The sequence below is a fragment of the Podarcis erhardii genome (genome assembly GCF_964252035.2).
Source record: "Podarcis erhardii genome assembly, chromosome: 2".
Taxonomy (NCBI): Eukaryota; Metazoa; Chordata; class Lepidosauria; order Squamata; family Lacertidae; genus Podarcis; species Podarcis erhardii.
Window position 1 is genome coordinate 1465396 of NC_138498.1, and position 14998 is coordinate 1480393.

General features: G+C 45.3%; 1 protein-coding gene across 4 annotated transcripts in view; it reads right to left on the reverse strand.

Moving 5' to 3' along the window:
• OLFM2 (olfactomedin 2) overlaps positions 1-14998 on the reverse strand; it is a 217498-nt gene that overhangs the window by 15789 nt on the left and 186711 nt on the right. For all 4 annotated transcript variants that reach the window (XM_081851764.1, XM_081851762.1, XM_081851763.1 and 1 more), the window contains exon 4: positions 1678-1897. In XM_081851764.1, the coding sequence (XP_081707890.1) occupies positions 1678-1897 (220 nt within the window). The remainder of the gene's footprint in view (positions 1-1677; positions 1898-14998) is intronic.

Below are 14998 nucleotides of genomic sequence, written 5' to 3' on the forward strand. Positions count from 1 at the left end.
AAAAGGTTTGCCAAGTGGTATCCGATGCTGACAACACGTGAGGAGGGGAGAGGAGGTGGAGGAGGCACAGAAAATACCTCCATTGCACTGACTGGTAGGGAAGTGGATTGATACATGCTGTGCTTAGTTCATCTTTATTAAATGCATTTGCCATCCTCTCAATCGCTGGGGTGCACTCCTGTTGTCTGTTATTTGGCTTGATTGCAGGCTGTGAAATTCAGGTTTAGGAGAAAATGCACTTGGCTGATGCTTCCGTTTTCAGCCAGGTGTCTTTTCTCTCCCCTTTGCTCTTTATATTGTTACAGATGTATGTGTTATCATTCTCCTAGTGTTAAAGTTTTCCAAGCTTACAATAGGGCATTACTTTACTCAAGCTTGTAAAGTGTCATTGCACAATGACTGCTGTAACAACATCGATAATAATAGAGCCTGAGTTTTCCTACCTCAACTCTGCTGCAAGGCAGAGAGAGGACGCGGTCACCCACATGCAGCTCAGAGCTGGTGAGCTCTCAGTCTGCTTAATCTGTAAACCAGATAATCAGCTCACAAACAAATCTGCGTGCAAAGTGCCTTCATTTTCTCCAGATTCCAGGATCCCAGTTCAAAGCTCTGCTCTCTGCCTGAGTTTTCCCTCCAGGGAAAATCAGGCAAATACCTTGAATGTGTCTGAACAGATCTAATTGCCGGTTCCTGTGGGGCAATCTGTATGTCTTGCCAGAATCTGAGGTTGATAAAATGTCAGCATCTCTGTTTTTGGGATGTTCCAACTCTAAAGCCAGGGGAAGTTCATAACATTCCCTAAGGAAATCTACCTTCCACACTCAGTTCTGTGAGGGACTTTTACATGCAGACTGCAATGCAGATATGGCAGGGGAGAAGTACTTTCACCCTTCAATCTTTGACTTGGACAGTGGCTCCTCATTGGCAAGATGGTATGGGAAAGTTCTATCAACAGACAATGGAGCCTCCATTTTCAGGAATAGTATGCCTCTGAGAACTAGATGCTGAATACGAAGGAAAGCAGGGAGCTATTGTCCTCATCCCATGTTTGAAAGTTTTACAGAAGCACCTGATTGGCTACTGTTAGAAAGAGGGTGCTGGACCAGGCAGACATTTTGCCTAAACTAGCAGGGAAAGTTCTTCAGACATATTGACATGGAAAAGATTAAAATGGCCACTACTCTCTTGCTGAGACAATCTAAGCTGCCATTTCTTTCTTAGCCACAACAGGAAGCATGAGCAACAACTATCCTTTGTCTTACAAACAAGAGCAATTCTATGGCAGGGTTGGGGACAGCTCTTCCAGAGTGGCAAAGGTACTAGAACATTGTTCCTCAGCCTGAACTCCCTGGAAGTTGTTGAACTAAAGCTCCCATCATCCCCATCCCCATCCTCATCCTCATCCATCATCCCCATCCTTGAGGTTGAAGAACACTGCTCCTGAGCAAGGATGAAGACCCTGTTGGTCTTCAGAGGTTGTTGGCTTTCACCCACCATCACCCCAGCCAACTTAGGCAATGGTCAGATTTAGTCCAACAATGTCTGCAGGAGCCCAAGTTCCCAAACTCTGCAATAACAGGCAAAAAGAGGATTGAATACATCTACCACCTCACTTAGAGGGTGGCTTGTGAATAAGTCCACAGAGGAAGAGAGAAGAGGACCCACAAAAGTACCCACCTAGCTTCTGCATGCAAGCATGCAAGCGAGCTTCCAGGACCAGCACACGCTGTTGGAGCTCCTCGTAATCATAGGCTCCCATCTCTTCCTGGATCTGCAGCAAGCTGCCCGAAAGGTTCCTCACTTCTTCTTTCAGCTGCATGATGGTGCGGGTATCTGACTTGTACTGGTCCAGCACAGGGATAAGTGGCATCAGCTCTGCCATTTTGTCCTTTAGTTCCTGCCGGTGGGGAAATGACAAATCAGAGGGGAAATAAAAGGACACTAGCAAAGGGCTTTGGAACCTGTGGCCCTCCAGATGATGCTGGTATACAACATCCCATAATGACCATCTCTGGCAATTGGCCATGCTGGCTGGGGCTGAAGGGAGTTGGAATACAGCAGCTGGAGAGCAGCAGGTTTCCCATTCCTACCCTAGCAAGCCAGTCATTGGCATTCTGCTACCATGCAAGGGCTGCAGGACCTTAGGAGCACCCCTCTTTTCACACTATGCCATGTGAGAGCAGCAAAGGTCAAGGTCAAGGGACCCCTGACCGTTAGGTCCAGTCGTGGCCGACTCTGGGGCTGCGGCGCTCATCTCACTTTACTGGCCGAGGGAGCCGGCGTCCAGCTTCTGGGTCATGTGGCCAGCAGGACTAAGCCGCTTCTGGCAAACCAGAGCAGCGCACAGAAATGCCATTTACCTTCCCACCGGAGCGATACCTATTTATCTACATGCACTTGGACGTGCTTTCGAACTGCTAGGTTGGCAGGAGCAGGGACCGAGCAACGGGAGCTCACCCCGTCGTGGGGATTCAAACCGCCGACCTTCTGATCGGCAAGTCCTAGGCTCTGTGGTTTAACACCCACGTCCCTGAGAGCAGCAAAGCATCTGATAAATTCCTGCAATTACCCAGAAACTAACTGGCTGAGATAAGTGAGACCTTTTGGTTTAATTCACCTACTTGCCTGTGTAGCATTAGTTCATAACATTGAGATATCAAGAATGAAATCTGGTATGAATTTCCAGGAAGCAATTCTGTGCTCAAGGAAAGAACATTTATTGAAAAAAGCAAGCACATGAACTAATGTCATATCTAGCTTGAAGATTAAAGAATTTATTGATTTTTATTTAAATCATTTATTGCTGACTTTACAGATGGAAAGGCTTCCAGAATGGCCTACAAATCAATAAATAATAATGCAGCTCCTGCTTTCAGGCTTGCAATCTAGAAGACATGGCAGAAAAGGAAATGGGGAGGGGGAGGGAAGAGGAATGATGTTGGAATGAGAGCTTGTGGGCATTTTCAGGACACCGTTCTTCATCATGTGATATTTCCCTTGAGCACTCAAAGGCACAGAGACTTGTTTTGATTGTTTATGACACAATTCTTTGAAGGTTTAACGCCAAGTTTATTTAGTATCAATTCTCCAATCAGAACAACAACAGGAAAATATCAAAAGAGCAGATTAAAACATTGACAAAGTAACAACCAACAGAGAGTTAGACAGTATTAGAATTCTACAAGTATTCCCAAGGAAATGTAAGCAGCAGTGATCAGACAGCTGGCTAAAGCAAGAAAATTTTCAATCAATGGCAGAATACAAAAAATGAGGGAGACAATCTGACCTCCCAGGACCTTCCACTTACTAGACACCACTGCAGAAAAGGTGATCTCCATTTTGCATCCTATTTTGCAATGTGATCCATGAAATCTCTCAGACATGTTATTTTCTAGTTCAAACTAGAGAAAGATCCAAGGTAAAACATCATGTTTGATGAAACACAAAAATCCAGAAAAAGAGGTGCCAGAACTTGTTCTCTTAGAATGGCAATGACACCCACCTGAGAGGTGCCAGAATGGAGTGTTGGCTGGAAAAAAAAAAGCCCTGCAGAATACTAATTTTTGTCAGCGCATCTCAGATTCATCCTTGTTCATGTTCATTGACTGAATTATGATTCAGCAGCTAATTCCTGCCTAAAAGAAGTGTATACATAGAACACAAAATAAAACTGTAGCAAACTGCTGTAATTGAGGAAATGCAGTGCCATAAAGCAGGACTGCTGAAAAAGGCAATAAGATACAAAAAGTCCTTGCCTGAATATGGAAGTCTACCTCACAATGGATAGGCAGTCTTAAGTGAAGAGTGGAGGCTTGGCTTCTCTGTTCTGTGCTCAGCAGTGACAATCACTGGCTCTTTCAACCTAACCATCTGCATGGGATTCTGTGAGTCTATAATAAGATAATCCTGAGTTCTTCAGACGAAGTGTGGACTACAAATGGGAATCCCTGGATCTAGGCAAAACTCACCTGTGGAATAGTCATGCATATGATAATCACAGAATCATAGAAGTGTAGAGTTGGAAGGGACCATGAGGACCATCTAACCCAACCCCTTGCAATGCAGGAATCTTTTGCCCAATGTGGGGCTCGAACCCACAACCCTGAGATTAATAATCTCATGCTCTACTGACTGAGAAGGTTCTCAGCAAAGTGCTGTTCAATGGGCTTCCTTACCTACAATGGTAGACCCCAACCCTAGGATTCAAGGGGGAAGGAGTTATTTGTTGGTGCTTGCAGCTCCAGTCAGCACCCTGCCTCCTAGAAGGACACTGGTGGAGGTGAGTAACTGTCACCACTATAAAGTATTTAGGTAGCAGTAGCCATTCCTCCCTTCATCCTGTTCTGTAGGCTCTCAGAAGAAAGGGATAGAGTCAGGGGTTGGAAAGGCTTACCGGGCATGGGCCGGATCACTCCCGCGGAGATCCTCCATGGGCCGGACCGGCACAACGCAACGCCAGAAATCGCGTCTGCACCTGCCCAGATGCTGGAAATCGCACCTGCGCAGAAGCAATTTCTGGTGCAGAGGACATGCGCAGACATGATTTCTGGCAACTGGGCATGCGCAGAAGCCATTTCCAGAGCAGTGGAAGAGAGTCCCTGTGCTGCGCTGGTTTAGTGCAGCGTGCGGGGACTTGCCGAGTGGGCGGCTCGGTTTGGGGGCAGGTCATGGGCCGCTTCCAGCCCATGGGCCTTAGGTTGCCAACCTCTGGGATAGAGTCAGGCCACATCTCTTTAAGCAAGGGTCAGGGAAGTCACGACCATGGGCAGCTCATAGTGGCCCTATTGCCTCCTATAGCATCTACTGTATGATGTCATCTCAGCAAAGAGCAGAAGCCTTGTCCTACCCTGAAAAGATCTCACCTTCTTGTAGGAGCTGGCTCTGTTTTTAAAAAGGCTCTTGCTTGATTTTGTATCCTCTGGCTTCTGCAAGGCTGAGGAAGTGCTGTTGATGACTCCTGAGATGAAAGAAAGGGATCCTTCTTCTGGCAGGGAGGCCATGGGAGAAGGTACTAATAGATCTTCCTTGGGTGAACCAGCCTGTACCTTGCTCTCCTCTGAGTCTTCCTTGCTATATTGGGTCCCAGGGGGGATGTGAGAGGAAGTTGACACAACATCTGGGCCATTGTGTGGGAGTGGGAAATGAGTTTTTGTGGCAATGGCCATTTCACCTCAAAATAGCCAAGAAGATGAGTCATCTTCCAAGACACAGTTGAAAACAGAAATGGTGCCTGGAAGCCTAGGAATATGTCAGTAGTGCACCTTTCTGGGGCTTCGGCAACTGCCTGGAGATGCCAGGGGCTGACAACATCCCTAAATTTGTGTGCTACAAAACAGTAGTATATCATCAGCTAGTTTCTCTTTCCATTCAAGCACTGCCTTGCTCTCTTTCCCCTTCCCCTAATGAAGATCAAAGGCTTCCTATCTTGTTGACCACAGGCCTCTTAATGATGACAGAACTCCTGGAATATGGTTAGGGAGTCATAAATGTGCACAAGGCATATTTTGCCTCCCAGATTCAAAATCAATAATAATGCTTATGCTAACTCTGGTTCATTCCAAGCACTTTAAAAACACTACCTAATTCCTCACAACAGCCCGAAATAACACCCCTCATTATTTGGGATAGTGAGCAAGACCTAAGCAAGGAAAACTGCACCCACAGTTTGAAGGAGGGGGGAACCCAGCCCATTACAAAGGTTTGGTATGGGAATCTTGTAGATGTTTACCAAGAGAAAGCAAGCTTCCTCCTGTGGACAGATGCTCCATGCCACCAAGAGCTACACCATACACACTCTAAACATAACAGAATAGCTCTGCTGGACAGGTCGGAAGCTCACCAAGTCCAGTATCCCATGGGAAGCCCAGAAGCAGAATCTGAATGCAATGGTACTGTTCTCGCCATTCTCAGCAATACTCCATCTGATGCTGGAAGTAGGACATAGCTAACATGGGTAGTAAACAAGCTGGTTCTAGTACTGATAAGGCTCAGTTCCCCACCCCTGCCAGGATGAGAGGTGGCAAGTATCTGGAGCAGAGGGGTCAGATGACTGGAGGCATACACAGCCGAGAGGCTTCTCACAAGAATGTAGTGGCCAGGCTGAGAACCACTCTAGATGCAGCTTATGGAGGTCTTTTCACACTTTCCTCCATTGCCCTCTCAGGTGCCATACCTGCCTTTCTTCCTTCTTGCTGTATGTAGCCAACAGCAGCCGCTTTAGAAAGAGGAAGGAATATTTACATTAGGAAAAGGGCTAAGGGAGAAATACTGTTTCCCAGAGCATCCCCAACTTTCAAAGCAACCACAAGGGGCTACAAACTAGTAAAAAAAAGAGAGAGAGAAAGGAGGGTGCAGGAAAAGTACAAAAACCCACAGAAAATCAGAAGTGCAGTGTGACATATCCACTTTGGTTCTAAGAGAGTGCAGCAGAACTTAGAGTTTATAAACAGGCAGCACCATGGAATTGGCTCTCTGGAATCACATGCTTGCCAAGAGTAAGAGGACTCTGGCCTGCAGTGTGAGTCTCCCAGCAGTTTCCTTCTTCAGTCAGATGTCCTTGTGGTGAAGCGAGAACTTGCAGGGCAGATCCCAAAATTCTGCCGGTGGAATGCTCCATGATTCCAAAGAGTACAGGGGGAGCCCCTCTTGAAGGTGGGTGATCTTTGGGTGATAAAAGTCCTAGTGAGAGGCTAGGAAGAGACTTTCTTACAGACCCATTTTGAGAATGTGTGGCAGGAGCCACAGGAACATAAGAAAAGGCTTATCTAACCCAGCATGCTGTTCTCACAGCAGCTAACCAGAGGCCTACGGGAAGCCCAGAAGCAGGGCATGAGCATGATAGCAATAACTGCACATCAGAGAATCCTTTGGGATTCTTTGAAATATTGTTTCAAAAGCCCTTGGACTGCCAGTGTAGGTTTGCTAGGAACCCTCCTGAAAGTCAAATGACTTTTTTAGGAAGGAAGGCAAGAAGTCACGACTTACAAAAGTTGGTCTTGTATTGAATTAGACAGTTGCTCCATCTAGTATAGCACTGCCTACTCTGGCAGTGGCTCTCCAGGATTTTAGAGGGTGGTCTTTCCCAGTCCCACTTGCAGATGTCAAGCAGGGGTTCTGCAGCTGAGCTATAGCTCTTACTTAATTAGTGCTAATTACATGATTTACTGACGGTTTCCAATCCTCAGCCCCACCCTGAGTATATAAACCTGAAATCCAGGATGACACCCCATATTTTTCCTCAGCCCACAAATGTTACCACTTTCCCTGTCCACTTTCAACAGAACAAAAGGTATGATGGGCTGGAGAAGTGAACTTTCACCAGCTCAAGAAATCATTGCCTGGCACAGGCTGCCAGTAGTGGCAGAACATAATAGCTAGAGAAGCATTGGCATTGGGAATTAAAAGAGGTCTGTGAAAATATGAATAGGAACCTAGGAATCTTCCTTGCACTGAGTCAAAGCATTGTCCATGTAGCTCAGCATTGTCTACACTGACTGGCAGCAGGCTTCGGCAGGGTTTCAGGCATTCCCAGCCCTACCTGGAGATGCCATGGGGGACTGAACCTGGGACCTGGAACCTGCAAGGTGCACGGCAGATGTTCTGCTTCTAGGCCACAGCCCTTCCTCCACAGAGTGGGCAATGTAGAGAAGCATCTCTCTCTCTTAATCTCTCTCTTTCTTATAACCATTGAATATGAGATGGGTCACCTTGGTGGAAGGACCAGGTGGAAATGGAGCCGGGCTTCCTGCCTGACAAGCCTGCCCACCTGCAGCATCTTAAGACACTGCACAGAAAGCCTCATGCTGGTGAATGCCTTCACAGGTCAAGCAGGTCGACATCCAAAGGTGAGACACAATGCAGGTGCCAGTGCTGCTGGCCTTTGGCAATCCTTGCGTCATCTTCTGGGCTCTCTGAACTTTAAAGGCCAGATCTTACTTGCTGGGGAGGGCCAGCTGTGTGCAGCTGATGGCAAGCTGAGAGACTTAAAGGTGGGAGTGAAATTGCTGCTGCATTTTTTATGACCCTGGCTGAGAGTGAAAGTGTGTTTGTGAAAGAGAGGGGGGGGTCATGAACGAACAGCAGCAAGGAAGGTGGAACCTTTGGAAGAGAAAGTGTAGGTGATGTGGAGAAGGCGGGGGAAATGGCTGAGCTTGCTGACATTTGCACATAAAGCAAGGAGAAGAGGGCTCCAAATGAAAAAAATGGTGAGGGAGGGTTGGAATGCTGAAAAGAATGAGGGCAATAAATATGGTGGGGGTGCATGCACTGCCGTGAAGCAGGCAGCACAGAAGATGTGTTGGAAGATGCAGAGGATAGCATAAGAAACAGAACATGAAAATTAGCTGGGAAATCTTGGGTTGTTGCTGACGCAAAATATGGTGTGTGTGTGTGTGTGTGTGTGTGTGTGTGTGTATACAAACAACCAGATATCAACTGCTACACTTAATGAACAGTGCTGGCTCCAGGGTTTTGTTAGTTCCGTAGACTGAGACACTCTCCATGGACCGTCTTAATCTGGGGCAGGTTGGTGGAGCAAACATAATTCTCTCAAAAGGCCCCTGACCTCCTTGGGATAACAGGCCCTTTGACAGCTACTGAGCCCTGGCAAGGATCACTAAAGATGGAACCGTTGCTTGAAATAAAAACAGATAGAGCAAGCCTTGTGTGGGCTCTCCTTACATCACTCTTAGAGCTTTTCTCTCTCTTAAATTTCAGCTGGTTCAAGTGGTGAAGCTTTCCCTGCAATTACTTAAATCTGCACTTGAGGATGGAGGAAACTGTGTGCAATATTTTGAATGCTTCCCTGTGTTCTGTGTTCTGTTTGCAGCATCCCCACGTGGTGAGCTTCTGGAACTGCAGCTTGGAACAACTTTTGGGGGTGGTTGGAGTACTCAAGCTTTGGTCTGGCCCCACCCTGGCTAATGGGGTGCTCCTAGGCAGGAAGGACTATCAAATGCCTCCCATTTGGGCCTGAGCAACAAGGTCTCTCTGGCTTTACTGCATTCCTCAGCTCCCATATGATAGCTGCTTATAGGTCAGCCCTGATCCTGTAGCAGGAACCCCCCACCCCAATCATTCTGTTTGTACAAACTTCACACACACTCACACTCACACACTACATACGCCACACTTCTGTTATAAATTCATAAGAAAATCAACCATACATCGGATTTGCACTGTTCCATTTTTATTTTACTCCATGAAGGAAGGACTACAAAATGGGGAAGGTCTGATACAGGGCAGCCATAATCCCTTCACCATCCCAGCACATCTACAGGAGCCCTGCCCAGTTGCTATGCCAACCCTGATGGTCCTAGACAGAAGACAATCAAGATCACAAAGAACTTGCATATGGGAATGGATTCAGCATGGACTGAAACAAAGGACACTGATCAGATCTTCCCTCTGGGGGCAGGAAACTGCAAACTCCCCTTTGTCTCCTGGAAGTGACTCATGGGGAGGGGGAGAGAAGGGAACCAGCCAGGTGACAGGACACTCAGGTTACCACTGCAACTCCTCCCTCAACCCCTCCTTTCTGTAATGTATGCATGATGTTTCTGGGGGTGGGCTTGACCTAGAGGAGGGGAATTTCAAAAGTTTTTATAAGGTCTTGCACACCATTTTTCTGTGTCTTTTCTCTCACCTGCAAGTGAGGGGAGCACCCTGTTGCAACAGTTCAATAAAGGCCAAGCCTACAGGCTGCTGATTTGCTCCAATTTACTCTGGTTGGTGTCTTTACTTTTTGTCCAAGGGAGCCCTCAGATTTTTCCGGTAACAATCCAGAATACACACACACACACACACACACACACACACACACACCAATATGCAAGGAAGAAGGCTATGCTGGGTGCTTCCTCCTACCCTGCTGGCCTTGGTATGCAGCATATGGCACCAGAGTCTGGTAACTCTTTGCCAAGGGACAGCAAGCCCCCCGCCCTCCCGGCCAGGCTTTTGTTCGAGGAAACTTAAAATTTGTGACTGCCCCCCCCAGTTGCAGCCTAACATGGTGCAGTCCAGGAAAAGCTTTAACACTTGACTCTTTTGAATGCATAAATTGCCCCTTTATTAACTGATTTTAATTTTGTTCTTATTGAGAAGCTGCAAAAAGTAAGGTGGGAACCCTTTAAAGAGCAGAACAGTATCCTATTTTTGTATTAGCGACCCCCAACATCAAATGCTAACATTGGCAAAGTAGGCCCTACTCTACCTGATCTCAGGGTGCTTCTGTTTATGGCAAGTGGGTGTCCAGGCTAGCATTACCCCACCCCCAAATACCAACATTACCTGGTTCTCCCATCCGATGTCACGTCCCCAATTAATGCCACTCTTCCATATCTGTTTTTGTTCTCAGGAAGGTAATACCAAACCCAAAATACAATAAAGGCAGATGGGTCTTGAACCAGGAGCTTCATGGTCTCAGGCAGCAGCCTAGCCTAGCCTATTATCCAGAAGTGTATGCATTCAGTATCTCCCGCTGGCTGCATTCCAGATACCCTGGAGCTGAATACTCAGTCCAGATCTGATTCAAGATATGAGAAGCCAGGCTCTGACACTTACTATAGCTCAGCAGAGCATATGATGGTCCCATGTCCAACCCATTGGCATATCCACTTTAAGAAAAAGATCCAAAAGCAGTTAATGTGAAAAACCACTGCCTGTGCTGCTGGGCAGCTGCTGCCAGCCAGAATAGAGAATACTGAACCAGATGGATATAAGAGGATGACCTGGTATACAGCAGCTTCCTTGTGATATTTGGGAGCCTGCACTCAAAGTGAAGATCTTTGCTCCTTGTGCATAAGGACATGTAGTTAGTTGCTGGTTTGCTCTGGGAGAGGTTGAGCATTCAGCCGGCAGCTGCCACGCCTAGCCCAGGATGGGTGCACTTGTGAAGAAGCACTCAAGCCTATTTTCCCAAGAAGCAGGCTGACCCATCTACCAGGCAGTGTATCGACCTGGGCATAAGTGCTCCAGTCTCCACTTGATATAGGACAGAGACAGATAATGGGCGAAAGGATCCAGGCTAGCATTCATAATGGCACATTTGAAGTGTTTGTTCTGCATCACTTTGACTATTAGTAGCCAGCAGGGACATCGCTTGTGCGTGGAACACAAGCTTTACTAGCAGAAGGTCCCTGGTTCAATCCCTGGCATCTCCAGGTAGGGCTGTGGAAAAGGCTGCTGTCCACCATGAAGAGCCACTGCCTGTCAGCGTACTGTAGACAATATTGAGCTAGATGGGTCAACTGGTCTGACTGTGTATAACGCTGCTTCCTAAATTCCCACATTCCTACAGTGGAACAGTCTCCCTTGGAGGTGGTGGGTTCTCCTTCCTTGGAGTCTTTTAAGCAGAGGCTTGATGGCCATCTGTCATGGGTGCTTTGGCTGAGATTCCTGCGCTGCAGCGGGTTGGACTAGATGATCCTTGGGGTCCCTTCCAACTCTACAGTTCTATGATTCCTAGTGAAAATGGTGTGTAACCTGTGGAAGTGCTGGGCCCTAAAAAATGAGCTCAGGAAGAGGACAAGAGTGAACAACAGGATAGTTTTTTTTTGGGGGGGGAGAATGCAGGAAAATATAATAATTATTATTAATTGCTTTAAAAGAAAGACCTATTCTTGGGTGGAAAAAAAGGACTCTCTGGCTATACACGTGTGCTCTCAAAAGGAATGGATGGCACAATAGCTGACAACATAAAACGATGAGAAATGGAATAAACTGAGTAGAAATTTCAGTCAACTTTCTTTCCTCTCAGATACCACACAATGCTGGAGGGGCAAAGGGATAAGCTGACCCATTCACTCTGCCAACCCCAGAAACAGTAGTCTATTTTCTAAACAATTTAGTGATTCCCCCTTGCCCAGGGCAAACAGAGAGCATAACAATGGGAAAAAAAACTGGAGCATGTCTGCCCACATTTCTGGCCATGCACTAAAAAGACACTGGAGAAATGAAACTGCCTGCAATGTAAGCAAGCAATGAAAGCTGTATGGTTTAGAATTGTTTGGGAATGATTTATTTTTTATACATGTTAAAAAGAAAACTAAGTTATAATATAAAGAAAACAGAATTAAAGAAATAAGGATATTAAGTGTATTAGGTTTAGTGGATTTTAGAAGAGATATGAACGCTTGAATAAATGTACAAAAAATAAGTCATAATCAGAAAAAAGCAGGACCAGCAGCCCAGTGCTGCAGCGTATTCTGCTGACTTCTCAATAGGTGGTGTTCTTTGTTCAGGGGTCCAGGCAGCCATGCCCTTGTCCACAATACTTCTCCCCCCCCCTCCTTTTTTAGCCTTTTGTTTCTATCTGACAAGCACTATATTAAGACTGGGATGGCTTGCTGTTGTGGGGTTTGTTTGTTTGCTGGAGGAGGGTTGTCTAAACACTTTCAGATGGATTCCCCCAAGCATTCATAAGAACACCCAAAGAGCCCAGCTGGATCAGGCCAATGGCCCACCTAGTCCAGCATCCTGTTCTCACAGTGGCTGACCATTGTCCATTGGAAGCCCACACATAGGACACAGGGCAACCGTGCTCTCCCCACCAGTTAATTCCTAGCCACTGGTATTCAGACTGTGGAGGCAGAAAACTCTAATACTTCCTTCTTGCTTCTTAGTTGCTTCATTTTGGCTCCAATTCTGCTGGCACCCAGCGCCTGTGTTTCCTATTAAAGGGAGTGATACACTGCAATGTTCATTTCTTTTGGCATATGTTGATGAAAGACTATCTATTTAAAGATAAGGAATGGAATTCTAAGATGGCTACTGCTGCAGGAGTCACAGACACCAAAACCTGGAGACAAATGAACATACCAACTGCCAAAGAATTTCTGTAATTTACTTTCAGTCAAAAACTATAAGCCGATCTCGCTCTTAAATAATGATTATAAACTTTATGCTAATATCTTAGCAAAGACTAAAAACTGTATTAAATGATATAATCCACCAAGATCAAGCGGGCTTTCTTCCTGACCAACATATGAAAGACAACATAAGGAATATAATAGACATAGTAGAATATCTGGAGGCCAGGAATGACAAGCAAGCAGCTTTGATGTTTATTGATGCGGAGAAGGCCTTTGACAATATCTCATGGACTTTTATGAAAAAGACTATGGAAACGATGGAATTTGGAGGATCATTTCTTAAAGGAATAGGCGCTATATAGTCTGAGCAGAAAGCCATGCTGATTGTTAATAATGTACTGACTGAAAAATGTGATATTACTAAAGGAACTAGACAGGGTTGTCCCCGTCACCATTATTGTTTATTTTAGTCCTAGAAGTCCTTACAAGAACTTTAAGAGCAGAAGAAGGAGTGAAAGGAAAAGTGAAGGAGTGAAAGGGGAACAGAGAATATAAATTGAAAGCCTTTGTGGATGATCTTGTAATAACATTTGGAGAACCTTTGACTAGTGTACCAAAGGCACTAGAAAGGATTCAGGAGTTTGGACAAGTTGCTGGTTTTAAACTTAATAAGACAAAAACCAAAATGTTGGTTAAAAATATGACAGTACAATGAAAATAATTGTTACATCAGATCACAGAAAAAGTGTGGGAGAGTCCTTGCCAGATCTGAAGTTATATTATGAAGCATCCTGCCTTTGCTGGCTTTGGGATTGGATTTTGTTAAAAGAAACAGATCTGTTGGATCTGGAAGGACAAGTTAATAGATTTGGGTGGCACACATATTTATGGTATGGAAAAACAAGAGTGCATAACGGATTCTTGGACCGCCTGGTAAGAAAAACAATCTATGAGGTATAGGATAGATACAAAAATCTATTGGAGCGGAGAACACCATGGTGTGTCAGGGATCGGGGAGTACTACTCTGATGAGTGGTGGGAACCCCCCTCTCCCCCTGCTCAGAACCAGGATCCTGGGGCTCCACAGAAGCAGGAGAGTAGTACTGACCTGGAACAATGGTTTGCTGAGGGACACAGTTTGGAGGATGGGAGTTGGGCAGAATTGGGAGGCGAACAAAAGAGGCAGAACAGAAGGAGAGAGAGTTAACCAAATCTCCCTCACTGGAGGATATACAGTTTCTTAGTCCCAGGGCTAGGAGATTAGATAAGCTAACTTCGCAGAAGGCTAATTGGTTGAGAGTTTGAGTAAATAGGAAATGGGAAGACGGAAGTGACTAGAGGAAAGTGGGAGGAACTCAATTGGGAGCACCTACATTGCGAGAATGGTTGTTTGTTCTTTTGCTGCATTCATTAAACATTTCTGTTGCTGTTAAGAGACTGCTTTCTCTTGCATTGCTTATCTAAGGTCAAAGTGAGAAGAAAGCTGCTCCCGAAGCCTGACATGGTGGCTCTCTCTATTGGAAGCAATTTCGTTTAAAAAATTGAAGATGAGAGGGGAGTGGGCCACCTATAAAGATTTGTTAAGAGAAGCAGAAGACGAACTAAAATTGAAAAAAATTGAAGACATAAGAGATAACTAACAGATTGGTTACAGTACCATCAATTAAACAATGTTTTTAAAGTTGATAAGAAAAAGGTTTTGTTACAGAGAGATCTGTTGGAAAATAACCTGAAAGTACTTTCAAAAATTTACAAATTACTTTTAGAATGGTATACAAAAGACGAAGAAGTTAAGGCAGTGATGATTCACTGGGCAAGAGAATTTGGACATAATAATATCCAATTTTCATTATGGGAAAAGATTTAAAATTTACTGCATGCTGTTCATTGAAGGAAAGCTATATGAGAATGATGTACCATTGCTATCTAACACTGAGTAAAATTGCAAAAATGTATAGAACCAGTTCAAATCTGTGTTGGAAATGTAAAGGGAAAGAGGGTACCTTCTACCATATGTGGTGGTCTGGCGGAGTGGTAATAGCTTTCTGGGAAATGATATATAATGAGTTAAAGAAAATGTTTAAGAAAACGTTTGTTAAAAAAACCAGAAGCCTTTTTGTTAGGTGTAATAGGAGAAGAGAAGACAAAAGACTTTATATGTATGCAACGACAGCAGCAAGAATGCTTCT